The 25503-nt window shown below is 41.3% G+C and overlaps 2 protein-coding genes across 5 annotated transcripts; both read right to left on the bottom strand.

Annotated features, from left to right (window-relative positions):
- Window positions 1-2639, bottom strand: LOC308105537 (nicotinamide N-methyltransferase-like; the record flags this gene model as incomplete). The annotated part of the gene is made up of 3 exons (XM_080456337.1): window positions 1-403; window positions 765-972; window positions 2234-2639. 3 exons carry the CDS (start codon window positions 2637-2639, stop codon window positions 1-3), a joined length of 1017 nt encoding a protein of 338 aa, XP_080312463.1.
- LOC308105519 (signal transducer and activator of transcription 5B-like) lies at window positions 2440-24909 on the bottom strand. Of its 4 annotated transcripts, none has more exons than XM_080456306.1 (19): window positions 24717-24909; window positions 23264-23415; window positions 21377-21533; window positions 20940-21029; window positions 20190-20364; window positions 18615-18745; window positions 15868-16019; window positions 14532-14687; window positions 13117-13296; window positions 12897-12984; window positions 12620-12742; window positions 11944-12036; window positions 11217-11423; window positions 9761-9855; window positions 9060-9202; window positions 8309-8464; window positions 8028-8079; window positions 6357-6509; window positions 2440-4902 (listed from the first exon to the last, which is right to left on the bottom strand). In XM_080456306.1, the coding sequence occupies exons 2-18, from the start codon at window positions 23389-23391 to the stop codon at window positions 6368-6370; spliced, it is 2268 nt and encodes a 755-aa protein (XP_080312432.1). In that variant the 5' UTR covers window positions 23392-23415; window positions 24717-24909; the 3' UTR covers window positions 2440-4902; window positions 6357-6367. The 4 variants fall into 4 exon arrangements, with proteins under 4 accessions (XP_080312432.1, XP_080312431.1, XP_080312433.1 ...); XM_080456305.1 differs by having other exon boundaries at window positions 6408-6509; XM_080456307.1 differs by having other exon boundaries at window positions 2440-4879; window positions 6408-6509.
- Window positions 24910-25503: the final 594 nt, after the last annotated feature.

Below are 25503 nucleotides of genomic sequence, written 5' to 3'. Positions count from 1 at the left end.
TCAATACATGGGAATTCTATTGGCCACAACAATAAAGTTTGTGAGTTCCCCTGCAAAGATCTGGAACTCCTCAATTTGGAACCACAATGAGGTCAGAATATCCCTCAAGTTACTGGTTACACCTAGGTCAATAACTTCTGTCCTCTTCCCATTCATCATTCTAGTAGTGGTCTCCATGACACCAAAAATCACCAGTGTACCTTCCGGACGCAGTAGAGTGGACACGTTGTATAGGGTGTTAAACAGATACGAGTCCCCGTAGAGATCGCCCAGACATATGCTGGTCATCACACAGTCGGCGGTTTCTACGTGGTGTGGATGGAAAGGGTTGTCCTTTCTCAGGTCACTCTTCAGCACGTGTTTCACCTTTCTCCTCAGCTGGCTCTCCAATTCCGCTGGGCTCCTAGTTCAGATTATACACAATCACATGGCATTTGCTTTGCTTATTTGACGGGAAAGTTGACATGGCACTGTCATACTGGATGTTGAGACTTTCATTTGTTTGACCTTCCTCAGACCTAAGTTCAAAATATCAACGAGACAGTTAAGGTACACAATTATACAGTCTAGTCGGTGGGTTGTTTGAACAATGTAGTCGTCTAGTCTGTTGTAAGGAAGCCTAATCTAATTACACTGTATAGATAGGCTAGTGCTAAAGACCGCCAGGGGTGGTTCAGATCTGTGTGTGTGGTTGGTGCATGATATAATTGCTTAGATATTGTAGCTTACAAAAATGATAATTTCCACAGCAAAATATTACTGACCATGTGTCTTCCAGGGTGGAAACATACTGGATAGCAGAGCTCAAGTTGAAACGTCTCTCGTCTTTGTCAAGCCACATCTGGATCTCCTGACATCCGTCATCAGTAAATTCTGATACGGTGATTTTGTCATAGTGATCACTGGCGCTTATCACACTGTGCAGTGAGGGTCCTGTTCCTATGTCGATCAGTCTAAAGCCACTGTAATCACCTGGAAGTCAAATACAACCAAAATTAGCAACATGAGGGAAAAAGATTGAGCACTTGGTTTCTCCATTTCTGGGAAATGTTTCAAAGATTAAATCAATCTACATCGATTAAATTGTGGGGATATTTGTGGCAACAGATTTTTTTTTGCAAAATTGTGTTTCAATTTGATGACACTACTGTTCAACTGAGATAGTCATTGTATTTGTCATACATGGGAAATTTGGCTTGCAGCATGGCTCAATACACACGCAACACAAATCACAGTACAGTGGGAGCCTGTACTGTCCATAACTGAATACAAATAAAAAGGCCCAAACTTTTTATTTTCAGTAGCAGGAATGGTTTCCATACAGTAGTCTACATGTAGACTGTTTACAATCAACAGATAATCAAATAGGCTATAATAAACGGTTAGAACAATAGCAATGCAATTTGGTGGGCAACCTTTCTAGGCATCAGATCTATTGAGCTCTTCTCCAAGCCTGGTGTGATCACTAGACGATGAAAACCACCACCACCTTTACATTATTATAGGCTTCTAACTAGAATGAATAAAGGAAAGGAAAAAAAATCTGAAAAACATATGCACATCAAACAATAATGCAAAAATAAGTCATTGGACTTTTAGGAATCTGATCCAGTTTCATTAACAGGTAACACACCTGGACCATTCATATGCTGGGAACTAGAGTTATGTAAAGAAGGTAAGGACACAAGTTCTAAGCCATAGTATGCAACAGACGCACTGGGAGGCAAACTGGGGTGGACGTTTTATTGAACGCAATGAAGTCTATGAGAGCCAGACAGACGTACTTCAATACCTCAATAAAACCATCTAGTGTTCACATTGAAAAACAAGAGATCAGAAAACAATGTGTGATATGCCTTTTATCATTCAAAGAATGTTTATTTATGCATATGCTTACCCACCTGCCTCTCATGCATAAGTCCATCCATATCGATAACAGTGCCAAGACACCTGTACAGCAGCTCTCTACAATTTCCACTCTGTTCCCTCCCAATTATAGTGAGAGGTTCTAAAATCAATATCCATGCCCTTTGTTTTAGAAACTTACTTCAGGAAACAATCATTGCACAAATTCATCAGTGGTGTAGGGAGCTAAACGATAACATTCAGATGCAGAAATATTCCATTGTGATTATAAATCAAATTTAACCATGGTGTCCCTATTTTGGGCATACGGGCTGACATTTTCAAAACTTCTTCAATCTTTTGAAAAATTGTCAAATGTGATTCCTACCTGATGAAAAGATTTCACTCAGTTTCTCCAGTGTAGACTCTGAATAAAAGTCATCAAGGAAGCTCTTGGAATGGAACTGGCATTTTGTTTCTTCAGTCGTTTCAGAGTAGTCAAAGTCCGTCCACTGTGAAAATGTCTCATGAAAGGCAGATTGTTGCAAAGACAAGCTTAGTGACGTAACAATAATAACAAAGAAATGAACAAAAAACTTTGCCATGGTTTTATTCCCCCCCAAATGACTTCTGAATCTTAACACATCCAAACAAGTAGGCCTATCATAAATACATAAACACGGAATTTCATGTCTTATACAAAAGCAAAAGTAAAACCAGTTGATCAGGAAGACCAAGGCATAATGTGTTGACATGACAGTCTGAATGTCATTTATGCAGTTGTCACATGACATTACATATTGTATAATAATTGACACAATAATGTATTTTTTCAGTCAGATATGATTTATATAAAAAAAACACTTTAATTCCCTTTTCAACATTCCCATCATAAAATGCACATAACTGTAAGTAAACATGATTAATTTCCAACAAGGACAGTTTGCACAGTGTGCTTACATCATATTAAGCTAGTTGAATTACAAATAAAATACACTTTGTACAGTATTTAAGTACTGACTTGATTCAAACACTATGAGCAATAATATTGCCAAATCAACAAACAATATCATCAAATAAATGCTGGTTCAAGCAAAAGTGCTTGTTCACTTTTGCCAGTTTTAAACACGAAACATTTGCTGCAGCATGCTTTGACAAGCTCTTCAACACAAAAAAGCTAAATACTGTGAGAAGTTCCACATTTAAATCCAAAGTATTATGTATAATCTAATCTCAATGTTTTATAGTTTTATTTGGTCTAATTAAGTGAACTATGGATACCTTTATTTCACAATGTTTTCCTGAGATTGCCAGTATCATAGTTCATTACACAGCGTGACTGAAGAAACTGAATCACCATGAGATTCATAATTGTCATTGCTAAAGGTAATAGTCATTGTTCAGCTGAGTAGTGTGGTACTGTACTATGGAAAATTGCTAAAAACATAATGGGGTTTACTGCCCTTTGACAATCCTTGCTATCATAAGGCACAATTATGATTGTGTGGTAGTAGTATGCTGTAATAGTTATTCCTAATCAAACAATAAGCACAAATGTGACCTACTGTCAGACAAGGTAAAAAGACATGGTAAAAGGAAATATTACTAATCTTGAAAGAAGAGTATTAGAAGGCTGATATGAGGTATAAGCATTTTCGCACCAGGCATGTTCGGATATTAGAGTAAGCCTCATTTGTAAGGCAAGGACAAAGATTGTACAGTTTTCACATTTACGGTTCCATTTTGACAACATAAAAAGTGCAAGGATGCTTCATGATAACTTCCATCCCCCCTCCCCCCAAAAAAGGGACTAAAATATACCCTTTTTTCTCATCCCGTAAAAGAATGTTGGTCAAAGTGTGAAAACGTATACACTGTTATGTTGCCAAAATCTCACCCCAGACCAACAAAAAGCACCGTAAGGCAAAGTATTCCAAGTACATTAATGCTGGTTCCAGATAGCATTAGCATCAAGAATATGGCCTTAATATTGGCAATAATATGTATACATTTTGCAAAGACATAAAAAATATCACAGTAACAAAATCCCAATAGCATTTTCAGTACTTATACAAAATAAAATACTGGATCTATTACATTCTATTAGGGCTACACTTTAACACATAATTGCGGTGTATGGAGACAAGCTGGTACAGTCAGCCATGTCATAGTTCACAGTTTTAAATATATAGAGGGGAAACTTTAAGAATGCATGTACAGAGTGACTTATACATGTCCTGTGAGGTGCAGTTAACCACTTTCAACCGGGCGTTCCTAATTTGGGCATGTCATTACGTGTGAAAATTGTGTTGGAAAAATGTTTCAAAAACAAAAAAAGGCTCATCTACAAGCTCACAACACGCAACACGCAATACAACAGGTTGTTGAGCTTGTAGATGAGCTAATATTAGATTTTTTTAAATGGATCTTAACCACTAGAACCCTACCATCCATATTCTCATCTACAAGCTTGAGAGTTTGTAGATGGGCTATTATCGTCAAAGAGATTTGGAGTATAGGGAAGAAAGGAGCAGACCTAGTCTAGACCCCTGGGGGACACTGGTCAGTTAAGTATATAGGGTTTAAGTCGTTAGGTGGTTAAGAGCAGATGTTTCCCGGCGCAAACTGATGACTCGTCTGACTGGAACAGCCAAATGTTCTTCACTTCTGACTGACTGGTAAAAGTTGGTATACTCTACCTGGTAGAGTCTACCAGACACTGTGGCAGGCAGACAACCATGAGTTGAAGTTGCAGGTTGTTTAATTCAACCAATCCAGTTGACCACTACAAAAAACTGGTAAAATCAGACAGGCAAATTTTGCAACATTTTCTGACAGAGACAGAGAAAAAATAAGGTAATTTCCTGTTACCATTGCTGTCCTGAGGGCATTGAGTTACTGTTGTGTTGGGGGTGTTGTGAGGGGGTTAAGGTTCATGACTGCTGACCGCTCCACTGGTTGGCCATGGGCCGTCGTAAGAGCTCCTCCACATGGCGTGCCACGTCCATTGTGTCCTCCAGATCAAAATCACCATCTGCATCCAACATGGTGTCACTCCTGACAGGAGGAGAGCACAAACCGATAGAATTACTGGCTTGATCCAAATACACTACAACAGCGTGTACGCCTTTCGCACCCCATCGTTTTTACCGGCTATGCTGTCCTTTTATTTGCTGGGTGAAAGTGACGTGTGCCCACTTGGAGTTAGTCTTTTACATTATGTGGCTAGCCCGCTGACAGCTAGCCTAACGCGCATGTCATTGTCAAGTACAATGTGCAATCTGTAAACAGGACCCAGGTTGTAACCTATTCCATTGGTTCTCAAAGTGGGGTCCTTGAGGGGGTTCCAGGGGATCCCCAGAAAAATTAGTAACAGTTTACCCTCTTTAACCCCATTTATACTTCAGCTATTCAAAAATAGCGGATTTACAAGCTAAATATTTTTGAAGATGTGTTGATAAAATGTTTCATTTTAACAACACAATAAGTTATTAAGTAGGTCAGAGTGGCTTATTGTTGGTATCGGCCAAGAACGAGGGTGTCCATTCCCCCTTTCAATGCGCTATACCCCTGGGAGATGGAATGCTGAGGTGGAGTGCAACACCTACATCAGCTCCCAGTACTTACGGCACAACTTAGTTACCCAAGCCGTGCTACTCATGCACTGAGTTGGTGGTGCCCAGAATCGAACCCGGGAACTTGTGGCCCAAAGGCGAGTGCTCTACCAACTGAGCTACCCGGACACAAACAACACAAATCTTCTTTTATGGGGATCCCTGGCACAAAATATATTCACATGATTTCACTTGACATGAAAATGTTTGAGAACCACTGACTTAATCCATCCATCACGACTTGTGAACTCAGATGGCGTGCTTGTCGACGCGCTGGGCCATCGGCTGCTCTGTACCAGCACTTGCTTGTCTGGCTGTCTTGCATTTACTCGTGGACTTTATACTATGACCATATTAAAATGAAAATGGAAAAGTAGTTTGACATTTAATTTCACCCCTCACTGTACAGTGGACAATTTCAAATGTGAATAACTTTTTTAAATGCAAAAAACTCACTGAGTGCCAGAATTATTTCTGGCTATGTTGTCCCAGTGCCAGAGTTTTTTTCAAAGTAAAAAAAAAGTGCTTAGGAAGCGAGATACAGCCTTTTTCAGTTATAAGTTAAACAAGGAGTGGATGGAGCTGCAAATCTTCAGATAATGATATCTTGGGTTCTGAACATATTTTTTTTTTTAGTTTTTTATTATTTTTTAAAAAACACGTGAAACACATGATTGGCACGTTGCCGTGAATAGCACTCAATGAGTTAACACTGTAAATACATTTTCCATTTATCAACATGTAACCACTTTCAGCTGGGTGTCACTAGTTTGGCCATGCCATTACAAGCAAAAATATTCCACTTATTTCAAAAAGCTTTGAAATAAGTGGTGAAGCCATAATGAGCCAATAAGCCACAAAATGAAAATGTCTAACAATTTGAAAATTGAAACTGACCTTTGACATATTCATGGGACAAATGAGTAAATAAACGGTGCATGTACTGACATGGGGGGGTAGATCTGGGTAAAGTTGTTGGGGTGGCCCACAGAGGGAGAGGCAGCCTGGTCCATGTATGTCAGGTTCCCAGCAGGCTCAGGGTTGGTGAATCTATGGAAGAAATGGAACACAAAAAGGCACTGAAGGGAGTTTCCGAGCCAATCATTGGACAGTGACCATGAGGAACCAAACATGTGAATCAGTGGTTCTCAAAGTGGGTTCTGGGGACCCCCAGGGCTCCTTGAACAGGTTCCAGGGAGTCCCCAGCAAAATGAGTTAATATACCGTAGCTTCAAAATCAGTTTAAAGGTTTAATGACATTCATTTTACACCACATTCAAAGTCTTTGTCCTGGTCCTTCAAAAGTGTACAAAAAGAATTAAGTGAAAATTCCATTCCAGTGATCCATGGCAGGTGTTTTTCTCTCACATTTCTAAAGCCTTTTCAACTGCAATGAAAAAATAAATCTTTGCCTGCGGGTGTCCCTGGTGAGGGATTTTGCCTGTCAATCATCGCCTCTGCTCCGCCCCCCCCCAAAGGAAAGGATAGGGGAGGGGAGGGGCGAGGAGGAGAGTGGGCGGGATTAATCGACTGTGACCTCACCAAATCCACTGAATATTCTAAGTTCAGGTTTTTTGGGTGTAATTGAGGTCATAAAACCCCAAATAAAACATTGAAAATAAAAAAAGTGAAAATGAATGTCATGATACCTTTAACCACTATATACATTGTCTATTTTCCAAAAACAAAAAAGTGGAATCTTTTTTGAAATATTTTAACGACACAAATCTTGTATAGGGGGTCCCTGGCACAAAACATTTTTAGATGGGAGGTCCATGGCCAAAAACATTAATTTGGGGGTCCTTGACACTAAAATGTTGAACCACTGATGCCGTAAATTTCGGACTATAAGCCGCGACTTTTTTCCCATTTTTCGACCCTGCGGCTTATATAACGGTGCGGCTTATCTATGGATTTTTACAGCTAACGGCCACTAGGGGACCTCCTAAATCTATGGATTTTACACCCGCGGCTTATAGTCCAGTGCGGCTTATATATGTTCCAAACATTCAATTTAGCTGCTGCGGCTTATAGTCAGGTGCGGCTTATAGTGCGAAAATTACGGTAAATGACAACCATTTTGAACAGAGACAGACAAGTATCAACTATGTGTTCAAATGGAAGTTAACACACATTTACACTGCCATCCAATTTCCAAAGGATGTAAACACAATAATTGCATTTGTATCTGGAAAGGGTACTGCTTCAGTTAAATGTGGACATATTTTCCAAAAACATGCATGATGTTTGCAAAATTTTAATTCAATTCTCATTCAATACTTCCTCTAGTCTAACAAATGTTGGGTTTTCACCCGAAAAGGTATTTTCCTAAAATACCTTCATGTCACAAAGAATTAAATAATTTATTGAATATTCAGGCCATGGCTGGATAATTTTGAAATGCAATTCTTCCATTTCTTATGGGTGTATGTGGGGCTTGTATACAGTTACAACATGGGATTCAAATACCAATCCATCATGTCACATGTAGTAGTTACTTAATGCCTGACTGTCAAAATGGTTTTGGTGTTTGTTATATGATCTAGGGCTGATATGAAAAGAACTTACTCTGGCACAACTTGCTTGATCTGTGGTTTTACATAGCCGTCTACTGCTTTTGCTGTGAGAACAAACAAACAAAAATCAAAATACACATGAAACATCCTTTTTGTGCATTATTAGCATTTAGAATAGTACCAGAGTTCCAGAATGGCATATTGTTGCAATCAGGTACAAACAAACTACATAACTAGACCTGTGGGTCTTCTTTGAACATATTGTATATGAAATTCTACAGCAGCAATATGTCAATAATCCAGAACGTATGAGATGGGTAGAGAGCCACATACAGAGTGGTGGGGTGTAATACTTGGAGAACACCTCATCCTTGGGCCGGTCAGGGTACAGGAAGAGCAGGTGGTTGAGGTCACTGATGCGGTCGGCTAGGGAGCGGATGGAGAAGTCTTTGGTCGTATATGGCAACAGGTTCCAGACCAGCCTCTCCCCTAGCAGCAGACAACAATGATCACTTTAAATACAATTATTCAGTTACGTTTAATAATGTAAAACAATGCCATTAGCAACAGGAAAACATCTATGTCTATGTACAATTTACGACCAAAGCTGTGAATAGACAATGACACGTATTGTATTGTTCAATGTATTTTAATGGGGGGGAATAAGGTTTCAAAATTAAAGCAAGAAGCTTGATGATAATTAAGATGGAACTCTTGAGCACCCAAAAGTACATTTAAGTTCTCCTTACTGCCAGCAGGGGGCGGTGTGGTACTATAATAGCTAGAGGTGGTGCAGACAGAGAACTGGGTCATGGTTTACAGTTCAGCTAAATGTCTGGTTCTCCTAGCAGGTGCACTGCACCTCGTCACTGTCGGATATAAACCTTTAATGTCCAAAACAGTTACTTTTCAGAAAAAATAAAAATAAAACATGTGTCCAAAATGCATCCAATGTAGTTATTTAGTCACAAGCTCTTGTTTATCATTTTCACTGGTTAAATATTTATAAAACCCACAGACACACTTTCAACCTAGTATCCCTGTTTTGGGCAGTGACAAAATGTCAATTGCTGCACTAGTTTACCTGCTTTGTTGGGATTCTCAGCAACCCAGGCTATGGTGATGCCACCTATCTCAGAATCACTGAAACGGAGTAGGAAGGTGCCATTGGGTTTGGACATTAGCATGTCCTGGGCCTGCTGCTTGTTTACAAAGCCCAGGATGGCCCTGAAAACAACAATGACAGACAGACAGACAGACACTTTAATTGTGCACCGTTTCCCTCTAATGTAGCTTATAGATGATAACATAGCCTTAACACTGCCAGGATTAAGCGCTTAATAGTGAAAACACATAATTTTGCATGCTAGATAGGGCTACAAATAAGAATATGTAAGTATGTGTATAGATACACATACTGTATCTATACATATACACTGTATGGTGTATTTATATAGCGCCAAAGCACTTTACAAAGTGCATTACGTTCACCCATTCACACACACACCGACAGCGTAGGAAACTATACAAGGCCCCAATTTGCTCATTGGAAGCAGTAGGGGTTAAGTGTCTTGCTCAAGGACACTTTGACACTAACCAGGGGAAGCCAGCAGCCGCTCTACCTCCTGAGTCACTGCCATACATATACACACTGTGCACGTGCACGCATGCACGCACACAATACTATAGCTTGTCCTTAAATACGAAAAGGTAATGTTATTTAAAACATAGCTACGGTAGTTCAAATAATCAGAAGTATGACTTGTTGTGTTTTGCACTCATTACCCATCATTCCAGTGTGGTTTGAGATGTTTCTTCATCAACTCTACCACTCCATCAAACCACTGCCAGAAGGTGAAGCTGCGTCCTGGCAAACTCTCCTGCACAAAAAAGCAAATTCAGCTTTAAAGTCTGTTCTTTAATGGCATTTCTGACTCAGCTGAGAGCATGCAGTAGAGAGAAGCGAGCTAAATTGAAGTGAGTATGATTACATCTCTCGCTGGATTTGAATACATGAGGAGTAAGTGCCTTATGTTTAATCCTCTCCAATGCCTTGACTGCGAATCTGGATTTTGCCATCAAGGCCTATTAAACATCCTTCAGACCTAATACTAACATAATCAGTGTATCTTTTAAAGCACTTCTGAAAACATTTAGTTTAAGGCCAGCTTTTGATGGCTACCCCATCATGTTTACAGATATACAGTACTGTAGTTTTAAGATTCAGGATAGGACAGCGAACAGAGAGACGGGAAAGGCAGGAGAGAGGTAGCCTGGTAAACCCTCCCTCCGGAAATCTCATTTCCATTTGATTTCAGGAAGGAGTCTGGCCTGAAGGCTTGTCTGGGTGTTTCTAGCCCGTACACCAAATGGACGAGCCTATCAGCGTCGTCGCACATCGTTCTGTGATTGACAGCGACAGTTGGCGAGTCCGAGTGAGCCCGAATGGGACCGAGTGCAGCCGACAAAAATGGAACGATCCGCCATTGTTTCTGTGGCCAGTTACACTTTTTACTTTCGGTTTTAAAACGCTCTCAAACTTATTTTTTGAGGTACGGAATTTAGTTTTAAGATATCCTTTGGATAGAATTGAGTTGTTTAACTTCATATATGTGGTCAATTAATCATGACAGAGCCTATTTTAAAATAAAAATGTAGAGAACCAGCAGGGGCGGGCAGTGACACGCATGTATCCGAATAAGGCAACCTATTTTGGGCATGGCCGTCTCAAAAGTCCCGTTGCGTCACATTAGTCTGCTGAACTGCTGATTGGCTGAAGGGGAACAACGATCATTGGCTGAAGGGGTTGTCAGTCAACGGTATTACTCCCGCCCAACTCCAGCCCACAGCCAATATTGCAGAATGGGCGATCAGGCCAGACTCTCTCCTGAAATCAAATGGAAATGAGATTTCCGGAGGGAGGGTTTACCAGGCTAGGAGAGAGGGCCTTGGGTCTAATACGAACCCAGGCCAGCTGTGGGAAGGACTATAGCCTTATTTATGTGGTAAGCCCTATTACCAGGTGAGCCACCACCCGATATCATTTTTGTTTTGAATCTTATCTTTCTAATCTTGTAGAGTAACATTTACTCCCATTTCAAGTTATTTTATATACATAAAGGTTCATTTTATGTGCCTTATTAAGTATTATCATAATATTATAACCACTATTACACAGTTTTAAATGACTACAAACGACCTTGGCATGAAGTTGATTTGATATTCCTTCATTTGCTCTCACCCTGTTGAACTGTGCCCAGGACATGGTCATGGTGTTGTAGTCTTCATGGTTGTTGCTGCTGCTGTTGAAGGCCTTCTGAGCCAGGAAGACCAGGTTGTCCTCTGACAGGCCGCGGCCACTGTGCATCTCTGCCTTGTACTTCATATCGAGGGCCTCGCACAGCTGGGGCCACAGCACTTTGTCTGGTACCATGAATGGCACCCTGCCCTGAGAGGGACAGACTGGATGCATAACTTAATTTCCAAAAGAAACAACATCTTTCAGAGAAAACCACAAAAGTTGAGCAACATCTGCAATGGTTAAAGCGTGCAGTCAAATTTCAAGGCTATTTGTCTACCTTTGGTTTAATTAATAATCTTTGTTGTAGAGTTGATGCAACTTTAGCTTGATTTCCATACACTTTCCCACACTATAATTTTCAATATCTTTTCCAGGGCATGGAAATAATGTTTAAAATTAGTTAATAACCCGGATTAGGGGGATATTTTATTTTCATTACAGATTAGGTGTTTTGATGCGACCACCAGTCACCACATGGTATTGCCAAACTACCACACAAAAAGTCCTACACGGTATGACTTTAACAAAGTGTTTCAAAACCAAGCCATGCTTACGCAAGATCTCATATACTGTAGTATGCAAAATACCATTTTGAATTTCATTGTCTGACATGATGAGATATGAAAATGCTTCATGCAAAGTGCCTTTCCAGGCATCGACGACTCACCGGTTCTGCAAAAGCATTGTCCCACAAGACCGTTGCGGTGGCATTGTTGTCTTGACTACCATGAACTATCACCACCACAGGAAGCGATAATGTCTTGTGGTTAAACAAAAAGAAAAGATACAAACGTAAGTTAATGAGTTAAGTGGCAAAGAATGTACTGCATTGATTCAAAATATTTAACTGATTGTGGGTAAATTAGTGTTTAACACAGTTAAATGATTGTGTAAAGCTAAAGTATGACACAACTGTAAGAGCATGTGAAATTCCTTACACAAATATTTGACTCAGTCCTCAAAACATTTCTAAAGTGTGTGTAAAGGTCTTTGTATGCAAAGGTCCTTAGCTAGTTAACTACTTGGATTGCTTTAATAATATACAGCCATTGTTGCCTTCACAGACTAAATCATCTTCGTATTTTAGAATGAAAACGTAATCATTTAATGAGACCGTGTAGGCGGCATGGATAAAGGGCTGAGAGACAAAAAAAAACACAAGCAAAAACCAAGGTCACAGGTTTGATTCCGTAGCCAAAGCCATCTGTCATAGTGCCTTAGAGCAAGACACTGATGGGCACATGTGCTCTCATGAAAGGGTGTTCTGGAACAGGGATTCTCTGGTGGTGTGTGCGTGCGCATTCTGCGAAATAGGAGTGGTAAATGTGAGGTGTATTACTTACTTTGACATGGAAGACCAGTTCGTTTCCCCCCACGCTGAATTGGGACTCAAACAGGACTGTGAATTTCTCCTCAGTCACAGACTCTGCTCCCCGGCGGTCTGAGCGCTTGATCCGTTTCAATGACTGAGTGTACACACACACACAAGATCACAATTCCATTGAATCCTACAACCTATACAATCAGTGTCACTCTTCGAAAGGCTACTGGTTAGATATCTGCTAAAGGAGTGAATACATTCACTAGTCACTGCTAAAACGTACCAATATAATGATTTACCATGTTTCTGAAGTGTGCACTGAGGGTGCCTGTGGCCTGGTGATATTCCATCACACAGTTGTTGTTGAGGATCTCTCCGCTGCTCTCACTACAAAAGAGAGAGAACTCTGTAACACATGAAACAATTCCTGCCAGCGAGGGCACAAAACCAGTGTGTGGAATATCATTATAATCACTGCCACTGAGGCCTCATGCACGTGCATGTGTGCGTGGTGCTCACTTGCGCGTGCTCTCGTTTTTCAGCAGGGCCTTGGCCTGCTGCTCACTGACAATGACGGCCTTGACTTGCGGCGGGTTCATGTGCACGTTGAGCTTCCCACCCACCAGCAGGCGCACGGTGGCAGCAAACTTGGTCTGCGTCTTCAACACCTGGGGTGGCTGCTTTTCAATGATGAAGGTACTGGAGGGAGTTAAAGGATGGAAGAAGTCTGACATTAAACATCTAAGCAACAACTGTCAGGCTGAGAAATTCCCACAAAATTAACATTTCTTTGTACTAATGAATTTCATTTGGACCAAACTGCTACTTGAGTTTCAAAGTTGGATAGCTTCCTTTTACACTAACTGGGCCTACTCTGGGTCAATACAAGTCAGGAATGACGCAAGTTGGGAATACATGCCCCACCCGTTTATGCAATATTTTACTTGTTGCCAGAGTAACCGTTGTACTGTACCTATTGTCAGAGAACCCAGTGCAGTACCCACTATCACGACCGATGGGCACAAAAGTGATGCAAACATTGGCCAATCCGTGAAGCCAAAGGGTTTGGTTGAGCAATCAGGGAAGCCGGGGACAGATGCACAGATACACACACAGGTTTCTAGAATTTATAGATATACAGACTATGTGAGCAATAATTTTACACGTGTGTTCTTCACATTTCTAATTAGTATTATCACGACTGCATATCTACTTTCACTGTGCTCCGCTATTCATCTATATTTAGCCTTGGTCAACCAACAGTAGAAGTGGATGCATCAGCGTTAACTGAGCCACCATGAAAATCTGACATTCCGGCAGCGGGCTGTAAAATATGTAGCCTTGTAAAATAAGGCCCACGTTGACAGATATACATGTAACAAGGTTATATATGTTACAAGGTTTAAACAGCATGGCACCAATGGGGTCACCTGTCAAGATCTCATTTTTGGTGGACAAACCACTACACTGATCAGTACCAACTGTATTGTGCACGTAGCCAGTAGGCCAAGCAAGCCAATGCCCAATTTCTTTTCACATTGTGAATATATTTATGGCTTGGCACCTAGGGGGTGGGCCGTCTAGAAGTGTTAGTCTGTCTGTGTGTGTCCGTGGCTAATCCTGCAAACCACTGGACCGATAAGCACCTATTTCTTGTGCACAATGCCTGCCAGTAGACCAAAGTAGTGAAAGATTTTTCACATACCGTGAATATTTTGTTTGTGTGAATATTTGTATCTAATCTCAGATCATTGTCTGTCCATATTTGGGCAAGACTAATGTTATCAACATGTCAGAGACTTACAGGGAAGCCACGCCGTTTTAGACCCTGTTTTGTTTGCAACAAAAAATGATTAAGTTGTAACCTAAAACACATTTCATTTAATAAAATTAAGCCCTGCTGCCCTTTCTTACACACACAACCAGACTCCCACCTGGTAACGAGGGCAGAGATAATGTCTGTGATGTCTGAGTTGAGCTTGCTCAGCAGTTCTTCCATTGGACCTGGCAGGGGCAGCTGCTGGGTCAGGTGTTCACAGCGACGGATCTGCTGCCGGTTCTGCCAGATCAGGTCTGCCAGCTTCTCACACCTGATGGGTGGAGGAGGGGGGTGATGGATGAGAAAGGGCAAAGAAAAAAAGAGATTGAGCTGAATTTAGGTCACTTACTTTATATTTTGCAGAGGAAAAAGCTATAGTAATATAGCTGTATGTAAGTTATTGCCACAAATACTGCTACCATGATCATCCTGGGAAGATTGGTAATGATCATTTGTAGATGTAATTGTGCTACTATGAGGCCAGTTTTATTGGTTAGTTGCGCACTGTGGTTGAATGCCGAATATGGCCGATCTACAATCTCCCAACACGAAGCATGTGTGCACTGGCTATTTTTGGCTTAACTATAAATAACTATAAATTAAGCGTAACGCTGAATTCACACCATCAGTGGACTTTTGCTGCCACGTTCTGAGAATGCAGTGAAGTTCAATACAAAGCCTATGGCAGGAGGTGGAGAAAACAAAAAGCCAAGCATCAAAGTTGAGAAAAGTTCAACTTGAGCAACTACGGCGCATAGAAATCCTTTATGAACAAGATGCCAGAGACAAGCATATTTTTTGTCCGTTCTCCTCCCTGTCTGTGAGCACTGCTGCCGGGCGCAGCTGCTCACTTTGATCCGTTCTGACCACCTCTCGCTGGAGCACAGGGTGTCACTCATAATCTTGGACATCTTGATAGCATTTTTGCAAATGTTCACATTACGAACACTTGCTCACAGCTGCTGGTGTGAATTCAGCGCAAGGCTCTGGTACGAAGGGATAGTCAGCAGGGTGGGTTAACTGGTTAGGAGTGAAATGTCCATTCTGGGTAGAAGGCTGTTGGCTTTAGACTTTCTACTGTGTTGCAGTGTGCCAGCAAAGCATGGCTGCTGTTGTTTGTATAATGTATATTTCTACTGTATTTATTTTATGTTTCTTGAAAACATCCCATAGAGGGAACATATGCTCTTGTCCATTAACTTAAATTTCAACCTCCAATTTCAGCCATGACCAGCTTCAGCAGCACTTAAACCCTGGATCCACCTTTTTCACTGGCACCTGCTTCCCTGCCAATTTCCTCCTAAATCACTAATTCTAGTAACCCATTGGGAAAAACATTCTTGACATTCGCTGTTGTCACTTGCATCTAAACATGCATGACTATTAAAATAACACTAGTAGTAAGATAATAATACATTAATCTGGACTAAATATTTTTTTCGGATACCCACCAGGACTGGAGGACATCTAGCCCCCCTTCAGGTGGACCTCCATTACCAGCCAGCTGCTGTCTCCTCTTCCACTGGATGAGCTCTTCATCCAGGATCACAGTCTGCTGCTTCCTCAACAGGTTCAGGGTCTTCTGGTGCTGCTCGGAGAGGTCCTGGCCACCACACAGAACACAACACAGGTTCTACTCATTACCGGAAACATAGAGGTCATTATGTACCTGCACTTGTGGAACACCATGGATACTTGTATGTATCTTTAAGAGTGCTAGGTTATCTAGCTAACAAGTTATCAAATTGGTCACATTACTGTAGCTAACAGGAGAGTTAACAATGTGTCCACACAGGTCACCGATGCTCTCAGGGTCTGATCTTTCACGACTCAAGTTGTACTGTGAATAATTAACTAACTAATTGATTGGCTCCATCTCTGTTTGCTGCCTTTGTTGACAGTTGATTCATGTAAAAGAAAAAACACATCACTCTTTCGCTTTGTGTAGACATGCATCCTCTTTCGCTTTGAGTTGGCATGTATCCTCTTTTGCTTTGTGTATGCACGTATTTTCTTTCGCTTTGAGTACATACGCATTTTCTTTCTCTTTGAGAATGCACGTATTTTCTTTCTCTTTGACTAACCACGTTTCCACTTTGAGTAACCCCCCTCCCCCCAAAAAAGATTCTCATTGGATCTGCACTAATCGTGTAGGTGAACCATTCCTGATTCAAAACGATGTCGCTTAAAGGTGACATGTTTGCATGCCTGCATAAATGTTTTACTGAGGGGCGGGCAGGCAGTTTTAGAGGCAGTTTGGCAAGCAGGCTAAATGGAGCGGCAGTAGGGGGGCAGCAGAGGCTCATGAGGTAGAGGGGTCTTCTTAGAATCGGAAGGTTCACGGTTCGATCCCTGGCTCCTCCTAGCTGCGTGTCAATGTGTTCTTGAGCAAGATACACTACTACAGCGCTCCAATGATGCAGTGAAGCATCAATGAATCATATGTTTTGTTTCACCATTTCCACTCTCCTTCTCTCTCCCTACAATTCCTGCTCTGTTCCATAAATGGAAGAAAAACGACTTATCTCTGTTAACCAGTGTCTGTTCAATTAAACCCAACTGTTACCCTGTGGCTTAAGGCCTTTGCAGACAGAGTCTGATTTTTCACACGAAAAACAAACACACACATGCTTCTCTAGGACCTCTTGCACACCTGCTCCAAAATTTACGTCCGATGCTGCGTCATTTTTTTAATCAAATCCAGTTCGATTCCTGTTTTTTTTTCAGGTGCGTTAAAAAAAATGTATTGACCAAAAACAAATCAGTTCACTCACACGATATTTGAGCCATGCCATTTTCAAAAATCACCCCCAGTGTGAAGTGAGCGGTGCCTTTGGTGAGTTTATTTAATTAAGCTATATATGAATTAGTGGAACAATGTTAAATCCCTGTCCATTAATTGTCCAAGGCAGAAAGGTGCACAGACCTAGACTTCACACCCCTGTACGGTCATGCCAGCAATTTGACTATCTCCCTGGCCAGATCAAGGCAGGATGAGAATGACCACCCATTCTGTCTACGGCTGTCACGACTAGAACATTTAATTACGATTAATTGTCATACAAATAATTGCAATATTATTATTATATTATTATTGCAATAAAAATTTAATTGTGTCGTTAAAAACTGGAGCATATGATTTTTTTGTATATCTGATTGGCTTTTAGGCTTCATAATAAAAAATTGCACAGGGCAGATATGACAAATAACTTGAATATACAAAGAATTTTTATTTTTTTTTAAACAGCGGAAATAGCTGATCTACAAGCTTACAATGCGTGACGAAGTGATCAGCTATTTCTGCTTTTTTATATTTGAACATGTATTTTGATCATAGAAACGTTTACGACAATTATGCAAAAATAATCTGCGATTATCTCACATAATTGCGATTATGTAATAATTGTGACAGGCCTAATTCCGTCTCCACACCTTATGCACATAACAGCGAGGTGACATGCCTTCAATAGACCGCCGAAGTCTGACGTCATTTACACATCCTTTGTTTGTCTACCTGGTTCGCAGTTTTCCACCCCCGTTCTGAATCCCATAGACGTATTTAATATCGCGTCAAATAAGAACTGTGTTCCAAAAATAAACAAATGACCACGGCGGGTTGACTCTTATGGATATGAAGCATCAACTGACGGTGAGAAAACGCTAATGTTACTTCCGCCAAATTAGTTACATTTTCGCCAGAAACAGACTGTATCAAATATAAGTGACTGACTATCATAAACTATACAGAACCTCCTCCCTGACAATAACGCCGACACGCGGTGTTTATTTTTGGACCACAATTCTTATATGAGACGATTCTAAGATGACCCAATGTTATTCTCCATAGAGAAATTACTTCCGCAAACCTGGGGATGAACGAGTGACGTCAGGACTTCGGTGCTCTATAGGTAGTGTGTAAGTGGCTATTATTAAATAAATATAGATAGATAGATGACTGCATGCTGCAAAATTTCGCCACCATATTGATTCTTCAATAATATTCCCGAGTTATCTTTCAAATGGTGCATCCCAGAAACAAATTCTGCTCCAAACTCTTGTCATTGTGTCTGTGTGTTTACTGTATGTGCCTGTTGCGTCACTCTACAAACCAGTGCATATGCAAGTGTGTGCATGTCTGTGTGTGCGTGTGTGTGTGTGTGTGTGTGTGTGTGTGTGTGTGTGTGTGCTGACTCCCTACCAGTCTGTATTTCTGCAGTGTGCTGGCCTCTCTGGTGAGCCAGGCCTCCATAGTGGCTCTCTTGCTCTGCAGTGCCACCTCCCTCGCAGTCCGTTCCGCCGGGGGCAAGGACGAGAGACTGCTGAGCTGGGCTAGCAGGAAATGGATCGGGATTAAAGGCCTGAAGGAGAATAGAGACCAGCCAACTTGGCAGGCAACTACTGATTACCAGGTTAAGCATTCACTATCAATTTCGCTGAACAGTGGACAATGAGTAAAAGTGAACCCACCAGCTACTGTTGCCTGTGGATTAGTTTCATGTCCTGAGGTTTTAGTAAATCTCAATTAAATCCCCATATGAGCCTAAGAGGTCCACCCAAAGCCTGCATCTTGGCCTTGTTGCATGAACCTGCATCAAATAAAAACTAATAACTCTTGTGACTCTTCAGAAAAACACTTTTTGTGGAAACATTGTGGGTTTCTCTAATCACAGTCATTACTATTTACTGCCTTCTCTCTTCGCTAGGAAGAAATAAAGTGAGCCATTAAAACCAACTCTGACAATAGCTGGTGTTACTATGAAAGGTTATACCGTTCTGGACTCAGTCCAAAGTTAACAAAGCATTAGTTCAGGTTCAACAGAGTTCTCTAGAACAGAATCCTACATGATTCAGATAACAAATCGCACCAGAATGCGAGTCCCGTTCATTTGCCAAGCACATTTTGCAGCTGAGGAGGTGCCATTGTCTGTACATGTTCTGTGTAGCAGCATTAATAAGTCTCAGTCCCACCACTGAGATAACAGTTCACACACAGTTCACTACAGTGTGAACAGTGTGTGAACTGTAGTGAACCAACAGTAGCACCTGAGTTTACAGTCTGTGGAAAATTACAATAGCTGGCTGTTGAATGTGAGAGAGTGTGAGGGAGTGAGAGAGCATGCAAGCAAGCTGTATATGAGAGAGAAAGAGACGAGAGTGATAGAGAGATACAGTATACCCATTTTCCACTACAAGGCTGTGCCACACTGTGCCGTTATCTCAGCCCACTTGTGCACAGATTAATAGAAACATTTGAGCCTTTCTTAGCCCCGCTTGCCACCTGGTGCTGGATAGTTTAGAATGGGGCTGTGGAGACAGTATTTAAATTATACTTGCCCGTGACTGGACAGATTGGACTGACTCATAGAAGATAGAACTATGAATTATTTATACTTAATCAAACATATTTTAATTTAGTCTACAAGTAAAAAAAGACAGGTAAAGTTATACAATTCAGGCCATCTTGACAATTCAGGCCATCTTGAAAATTCAGGCTGACACAGGCATCCAGAAACAGCTGGACTGTAGCAATAGAAAGGCTACAAAGGCTACATTAATGTTAGCCAGCTCACATTACAGCTGATAGCTGAAAATAGCTGATTGCATCATTGGGTTACTATAGCAAAACCATAACAAAGACCACCGCTGCGTTCACCTCGATTGTAACGGAAAGACAAGCTATAAAAGGCTCAGCTGTGCTCCGTCCCTCACAGAGCACTGCATGGCCTGACTCTTCATAAAGGAAACGAGGCAATAGAGACTCCCACCCACTCACCCTGCATACGCAGGTTCTCCTGGTATTGAATGATGAAGTACTCCTGACTGTGCTGCAGCTTGCGAAGTTCGTTCTCCGTCTCCAGTGTGGCCAGCCGCAGCTCTTCGAAGACCTGGTTGATCTGCTGGTGCCGCTGTGAGAGGCTGTCCATTGCGCTTCCACTGCCACCGCTGGCCTGAAAGATCAGGAGAGACAGACAGTAAGACTTCATGAAGTTCAGTTCTGGGGCGCGCCCGTAGGTGAACGGATAGTGCATCGATGACATAATGGTGACCCCCCTGGTTCGATTACAGCTGGAGACCTCGGTTTCCCTCTCTCTGATCCGTTTCTCTACTATCCTCCGTTTCTCTACTATCCTTATTAAAAACAAAGAACTTCTCAGCCTCATAGTTTTCAGCAATGTGACCCACATTTACTGTTGCATATTATGAAGGATGGATAAGACTTTGGGCAATGTTCAACATTAAGAATGCCAATAATGGCTGCTAATATGAATAAATAGTAATGCGAGGGAATAAAGGCCTATATCCAAAGGATCTCTCCTCAACAGAGGAACAATAAGAACATTAAGTGACAGTGGGTCAATCATTTTTATAATAATTAAATTGTATAATAATTTATATTTTCCACACTTTTCCAGTCTTTTTGTCAAAATAAGAACTCTTTACAACCTGAAAATGAAATGCTAAGCAATCTTCAATCCCTTTTGAGACTTTGTAGGAACCCTGTGCCTTGACTGGCAAGACTTACATCTGTAGCTTCCTGCACCAGCCTCTGTTCTGACTGAAGAATGTGTTTAATGCAACGCACCAGCTCCAAGGGGCAGCGGTCATATGTGGTCTAGGGACAAAAATGACACACATTAAGAAACTATTGATAGGAGTTGGATCAATCAAGATACACAAAAAATAACAAAAATACATCTACCACTGTTTCTGTTCAAGTAATATAAGTATACAATTACTCCCAAACCCTGTTAAACCGGGAAAGCATCTGTGTCATTTTAGATTTTAGCGTTGGCTATTCAAAAATAGCAGATATACGAGCTTGTACATCTGCTATATTTGAACATCGTTGAAAAATCTTGAGTGTGGAATAATTTTGAATTACGTTTGAGAACTACTGATTTAGAAGGCATTTGTAGAATCGGCCTCAGGTCTTAATGGGATAAGGGAGTATTTACTTACCTTCAGCTGGTTGGCACAGTGGCCGAGCTTAATCTTAAGCAGGAAGCCGTCCTCTCCCACCTGGTGCAGAGCTTTCTTCTGAAGCTCAGCCACCAGGTTGTCCAGCAGACGCTTGGCTTTGGTCTCCTCAGCTGGGTTGTCCAGCTCCACAGAGTCCCTGGTGGGACCACACCACAGACATTTGTTTTCTTTAAACAGACTTTTAGTGTGACTTAGGGCTAAACTGTAGGGGACTCGGAGCACCAGTGGGCCCCAGAGACAAGGCGCACCGCGCAGGCCCACCGTTGTGTGGACACGCCCTTGTGCCTTTCAACCACTGTCCCAGCTATGGATAAATAGCTATCTGGTGTCTCCCATATTGTCATTGGCTTGACAGAAACTAGGCTGGAGGACCTGACTGTTCTCCAGGACTTAAATAAGCACTTCTGAGTTCTGACACACCAACACCAAGCCCTTCTATTTAACAATAAGGCTTTCAAATATGGCTGTAACTAAGCCCGGCTGAAGTCAACCAAGTAGTAGTAGACTTAGGAGTTAATTGGCCTGCTCAAGTGCAGCAGTATCAAACCACTCCCTGCAGGTAACCGTCTATTATTGTTGTGGCCCTTGAACTATGGATAGTAAGTCACAATGTGTGCAGTTTGTTGAACGAAGCCGCCCAAATCACAATGCGGTGTTCAGTTGCAAAGCTGCAGTAAATAGGTTAGCTGCTAGTATGTATGTCCGTGTGGAGACGGTCTATGACACATTTATAAAAACGTAACCAACCAAGTGCTTCACAAGAACAATGTTTGTTTGTGTGACCAACACTTTTAGTTTTTTACATGCATTTTCAACCAACTTTCACTTCACAAGGCACTTCAGGCTTTTGTGGACAGAGGTGCTTCTGTTTCGTGATGTCACATACATAGGAACTATGTACAATTATTTTACTCTGTCATATACATTGGATGTATTATGTCATATTAGGAAATATGTACTGTATATGACAATTTACATCCTACTATGTATACAGTACGACAGAATAACAGAATTGCGAGACGATTTGGGCTGCGCCTGGTGCGCGGCGTGCGCGCGTTGTGTAATCTTTGTCAATATGATCGAACAATAACAATCACCCCCAAAAGAAAGAAAACTAAACAAGAAAAACAAGAAATTTTGACAAATGTTTTTGGAAAACGCCCCAGGACATAACCACTATAGTGGACTCAAACATGTCCTCACAGATAGTAACACTTGAGTTACTCTAATTCCAGTGGACGCACCTGGCAAACATACTCAAATCTCATGGGGACAAAAGCCATGAATGGAACAGTATGCTTGGTTGTGGATGAAAGAGGGGAAATGATGATAACGCCCAATATAAATTTTATCCACAACCTAAAAGTACCGTATTTATGGAACTGTATGGAACTTAATTATATTCTTGTATTCTTTATTTGGATCCTCATTAGCTTCCACAAAGTGGTCGCTAGTCTTCCTGGGGTCCACACTAAATTATATACACTGGAAATTTGAATTTTCCTCATTGATGTATAATTTTCACCCATTGGCTATTAATCAGATTTTTTATGAGCCAGCCAACCCGCCCGATTTACAGATTAACTACAGTGTCTGGGGATATAACTGCAATATGCGCATCTCTAAGAGAATATAACGTTATCCTCTATAACAGTGGTTCTGCTAGGACGAACTTTGACAAAATAATTTATGAATTTATTACAAGAATATAATATAAAAATGCTTTAAACAAATTTAGTTCACATTGCAAGTAATCGGTGCTTGGTTGGCGCTGTGACGCGTTGTGACCTTGTAGATCGATTTCCGGTGCACAACTAAATCAGGCAATAAGGAGGTAGACTCTTGCAGACCAAGCCTGGTACATACCACAGTTGGCTCTCAATCCATTGGGCCAGATAGTGTCGCACTTCAATGGGGAAGTGCTGGCCGTACAGCGCCTGCATCTGGTGCAGAGCCTCGCCCTGCAACTGCTGCGCTTGGATCCACACTGCCATGCTCCTCCCCTCCCTCTAAGCTCACTGGCATAGGTAGGCAGAGAGGAGAGAGGGGATGTTATGGGTGGATGGGGATGACAAGATAACAGGAAAAGAGGGAGATGAGATTGAGGACCTCCCGATCATGACATTTTACTTGACATTGATTCATTGTCATTGAAATAATTGCGGTTAATGCTTTAATTGTGCTTTTGACATTGAGCATTGGAACAGAACAAATACATTTCTGTGTGCCTTTTTAGGCTTTGTAAACAAACATCGCACAGGATACAACAAAAATAGATACACAGAAATTAAGATAAACCATTATTGATCAGCAGAGGGAAATGCAGGTGTCATGGGAGCAACAGCAGTAAGAGGAACAGGTGAGTCAAGAAAGAATCACACCAAGAAAAATAAAACAATGAGCTTAGATTCTGGCACTTGATATGTGCACTGGTCTGGATGTCTGACTGAAGCAAATGGGGGAGGGGGAAAAACAGGAAGAGGAAGAATTGGGTAGATCAGCAGGTGGCAGATGGTAGAATGGGTTATACTACTGTACACTGACTGTACAGCATATAATGGCAATAGGGAAGAGATAAAGAGAGGATGTTCAGAGATAACAAACGTCATCAGGTTGTTGTGGGTGCACTAGATTCTAGCGTCACCTCAGACCAAAATATTGCGTTCCTCCTCCTCTCTCTCTCACTCACACACAAGCCTGATGTGTGATCGCAAACAGCTAGGCGTCAAGCATTCCTCTTTAATGAAGTCTAAAGGCATTGGACAAACTGCAGGGCTCAAGTTGCAGCTTTTATTAAACAACACAATGCATGCTGTTTGTTATTGATCAATCGCATCTGTCACTGTCACTCGCACGACTGCGCCCAAGACAGAGAGGCGGGTTGTTGTGCAATCTGACATTTCTTAATGTTGATCATGAGAGCCATCTTGCCTTTTGTGTACAACTTTCTGTTTTGAGAATTGAGAGAAACCTGCTTTCCAACTAGTTTGACAACGCCTATAGCTTTTATGTCTTTCAGAATGACAACTAGCTGGACAAGCCTTCGGACGTTTATGATCAAATGTATTCATAAACAGGGTGTGTGTGTGTGTGTATGTGTGTGTGTGTGTGTGTGTGTGTGTGTGTGTGTGTGTGTGTGTGCATGGATGAAAAGTTGGTGGGATTATTTTGACTCATGGTAAAACAGCGTAGCTATTTACTAGCTAACTACTAGCTAGCATAGCAAGAACAGTGATTGCAAGCTGTTTTGCACCCCTTCACCATCTCCTCCAAACATGAACTTTACATGCGACACAAGTCATAAGTTACTGCAACTTACCTTGTAGAGACTGTAAATCAGATGTTCTTAAGAACACCATGCACGCACAACACTCTGCTCCGTTTAAGCTCACACCGTTTAGCTAAAATGTGTGTAACTATCACATCACTACACAGCAACAACAACAAGCCTTCAGCTTTCTTACAAAGCCAACAGCAGCCTGTTGCATCAATCAGGCTAGCTGTTAGCCGTTAGCTAGCTGCTGCTGCCACTCATTTCCGCTACTCCGACCACGCCCCCAAGCTGCAAGTTCACGCCATGCCCACGCCCCCACCACAAGTGTAATAAGCATATTATAACTCTATGGTAAGGGAATTTTCTGTAGTTTTATGCATTTATTGTTTTTATTTTATCAAATTAATAAATAACTGGACTGCAGAGCAAAACATTTATACATAAATAAGTACATGTGTATAGATAAATAGGCTATACTTCACCCTGAAAATGTTTTATTTATGTTATATTTTAGTGTCTCTCTCTCTGAAACCACGCCTACGCATCATTACAGAGAACATCCCCTCAGGAATCAGGATGTCAAGCTCCTATAGACTACAAGTACAATCAGTGACAACGCTGTATAGTACTTTAGAACATTACCATTTTTATTTGCTTGCTTTAAATGTTGATTTAAAGGAGCACTTCGCCCATGCATATTCAACCTTTTCTTCATATAATTGATTGCTCATTCTAAGATGGCACCTCCATTTCTGTCTAGTGTACTGTCTACTCACCAGTGATGTAAAGTAACATTTACCCAAGTACTGTAATTAAATACAGTAAATAAATG

This window comes from Gymnoscopelus braueri (assembly GCF_963280865.1).
Source record: "Gymnoscopelus braueri genome assembly, chromosome: 17".
NCBI lineage: Eukaryota > Metazoa > Chordata > Actinopteri > Myctophiformes > Myctophidae > Gymnoscopelus > Gymnoscopelus braueri.
Note: the sequence above shows the minus strand (reverse complement) of the source record. Positions and strands in the feature narration are given on the sequence as shown.

What these genes read in the sequence shown, in the direction of transcription:
- LOC308105519 (XM_080456305.1), bottom strand. Translation starts at nt 23,391, where the DNA reads ATGGCAGTGTGGATCCAAGCGCAGCAGTTGCAGGGCGAGGCTCTGCAC. An exon ending in TGGTGCAGGAAGCTACAGAT is followed by an intron (nt 20,365 to 20,939) that starts GTAAGTCTTGCC and finishes CTGATCTTTCAG; the next exon opens with GCCAGCGGTGGCAGTGGAAG. An exon ending in ACAATGCTTTTGCAGAACCG is followed by an intron (nt 11,424 to 11,943) that starts GTGAGTCGTCGA and finishes TGTCCCTCTCAG; the next exon opens with GGCAGGGTGCCATTCATGGT.